The sequence below is a fragment of the Tupaia chinensis genome, unplaced genomic scaffold (assembly GCF_000334495.1).
Source record: "Tupaia chinensis unplaced genomic scaffold, TupChi_1.0 Scaffold000355_1, whole genome shotgun sequence".
NCBI lineage: Eukaryota > Metazoa > Chordata > Mammalia > Scandentia > Tupaiidae > Tupaia > Tupaia belangeri.
Window position 1 is genome coordinate 2,379,590 of NW_006159850.1, and position 1,860 is coordinate 2,381,449.

General features: G+C 59.3%; 1 protein-coding gene across 1 annotated transcript in view; it reads right to left on the reverse strand.

The window, feature by feature from the left end:
- Nucleotides 1-1,322: 1,322 nt before the first annotated feature.
- The window catches only part of FOXL1 (forkhead box L1), a 4,720-nt gene continuing 4,182 nt past the window's right edge, over nucleotides 1,323-1,860 (reverse strand). Inside the window, exon 4 of the mRNA XM_006152718.3 lies at nucleotides 1,323-1,854. Within this exon, the coding sequence (XP_006152780.2) occupies nucleotides 1,649-1,854 (206 nt within the window). The 3' untranslated portion in view covers nucleotides 1,323-1,648. The remainder of the gene's footprint in view (nucleotides 1,855-1,860) is intronic.

The window sequence follows — 1,860 nt, forward strand, 5'->3', positions numbered from 1 at the left end:
TGAGAGTTCCGGATAAGAAAATGCCCAGTAACCGCCCTTCCGCCCGCATGGGCATCACGGTGAGCCTGGGTCTCTGAGGAGCTCTTCCCGCCAGGGTCACTGCTGCTCACCAAAGCCCCCTGCCCGCCTGGCCTGGGTAGTCATGGAGAGGTTCACAGCCAGCATGAGGGGATGGACTGGGCAGGAAGGCAGCTCTGCACCTACCAGTCATTAAACGGCCTTGCTTGCTGGGGATGGCCCTTCCGACGGGCCAGCGGGGCCTCTGGACTGGAAGTTCACAATCACTTTTACACCATCCCTGAAAGCACTTTAAATTTATCTGAAGAGTCCCCTCAGCCTCTTTCCAAAAATAGAAGACTTTTTGAGTGCCTTTCCTACATCAGATAAAATAAAAGTTACCTGGAGGGTCACAAGACCAAAGTTCAGAATGCTCACAACAGCCCAGCGACACCAACACCGACCGTGAGAGGTTGAGGGACAGGCTGTGAAAATCCCCACTGTTACAGCCCTGCCCACCACCAGGCTTCCACTCACCTCTTCCCTGTGTTTGCTCCAGCCTCCAGGCCTGCCTGGTGGGGGCTGGGAAGGAGGGGTGCAGCCGGCGGGGCGAGTCTGCAACAATCCCACAAGCAGCCTCAGCCTGTGTCCAGAGGGGTACCTCTCAGCTGACACAGCCACGCTCCCACGGCACCCCGTCACTGTGGCCATCTGCTTTCTGTTTGTTTGTTCCACCTAACTTTTGTGATAAATGGAGCCCTTTGTATGAGTCTGGAAAATGTAGCAAACACCAAACCTGAATCTTGAGAAACGGAGAAATGAAGCTGAGTCTTCTGAGGCATACCCCTGACGGCCTTCCGGAGCCCCTGGATCCCTAAGAAACAGAAGCGGAAAGCTAGGAGCACTGCTACCATGGGCTAGTGGTGACTGGCTCCAGACCTGCAGTGCCGGCACCAGAGGGTGCTTTCTTCGTAGAAAAGGGGCCAGTATTTAGCCAAAGAGAAAAGCATGCTCCTTTCACTGTCTGGAAAGAAATGGAGAGGACAGCGCTCTATTAAAAGCAAACATGTCCCTACAGTGAGTGGCTTCCAGTGGCCCCTTACCCTTGGCTGTGAATTTCAGCCAGGCCCTGCGTCCAACCAAAAACCTGGAAAACAGGGGTCCCTCCCCGAACCCTCACAACTAGACATCAGGAACAACCCAGGTGTCGACAGCCACCCAGACAGGCTCAAAGTCCCCGGGCCACACAGCTACAACTGAGGCCACTCGGCTGGGCGGGGGGGGGGGGGGGGGGGGGGGCGCGCCGGGACGCCCTGCCTCTTCGGAGGAGAGCTGGAGAGCCGAAGGTCGAAGGTCGCACTGTGACAGTGACTTCTAGTCTCTGAATTTTTCCACTGGGGTGGAATGGGGTCACGATGCCCAAGTCTCGGGGAAAGGGTCTTTTAAGTCTCCCAATCCCCCGGGTTCCAGGAGAAAGTCCCTGCGGAGGAGGCAGGCGTGCCCACCACCTGCGCAGAGGTCAGACACGTCCACGTCCACACGTCGGCCCAGGCCCAGGCCGTTTTGCAAAGTACAGGAGCCCTTCCCCGTGGGATTCGGCCGCTCGGAGGAGGCTGGGTCGGGGCGGGGAGAGAACGCGCCGCTGCTGGCTTTACTGGAAGTGCAGCACGGCGTCGGGGAGCTGCAGCGGGAAATAGGAGAGGAAGGGAATCCCGAGCTGGTAGAAGCCGCCCTGGACGTGCGGGTCGAGCATCAGCGAAGCGTTGAAAGGCGGGCGGAGGCTGGAGGAGGCGGCCAGGAACGCGGCGCTCAGACAGCCGCCCGGCCCCGGCTTGGCGGCCCCGCCGAGCTCGCGCGCTCCGG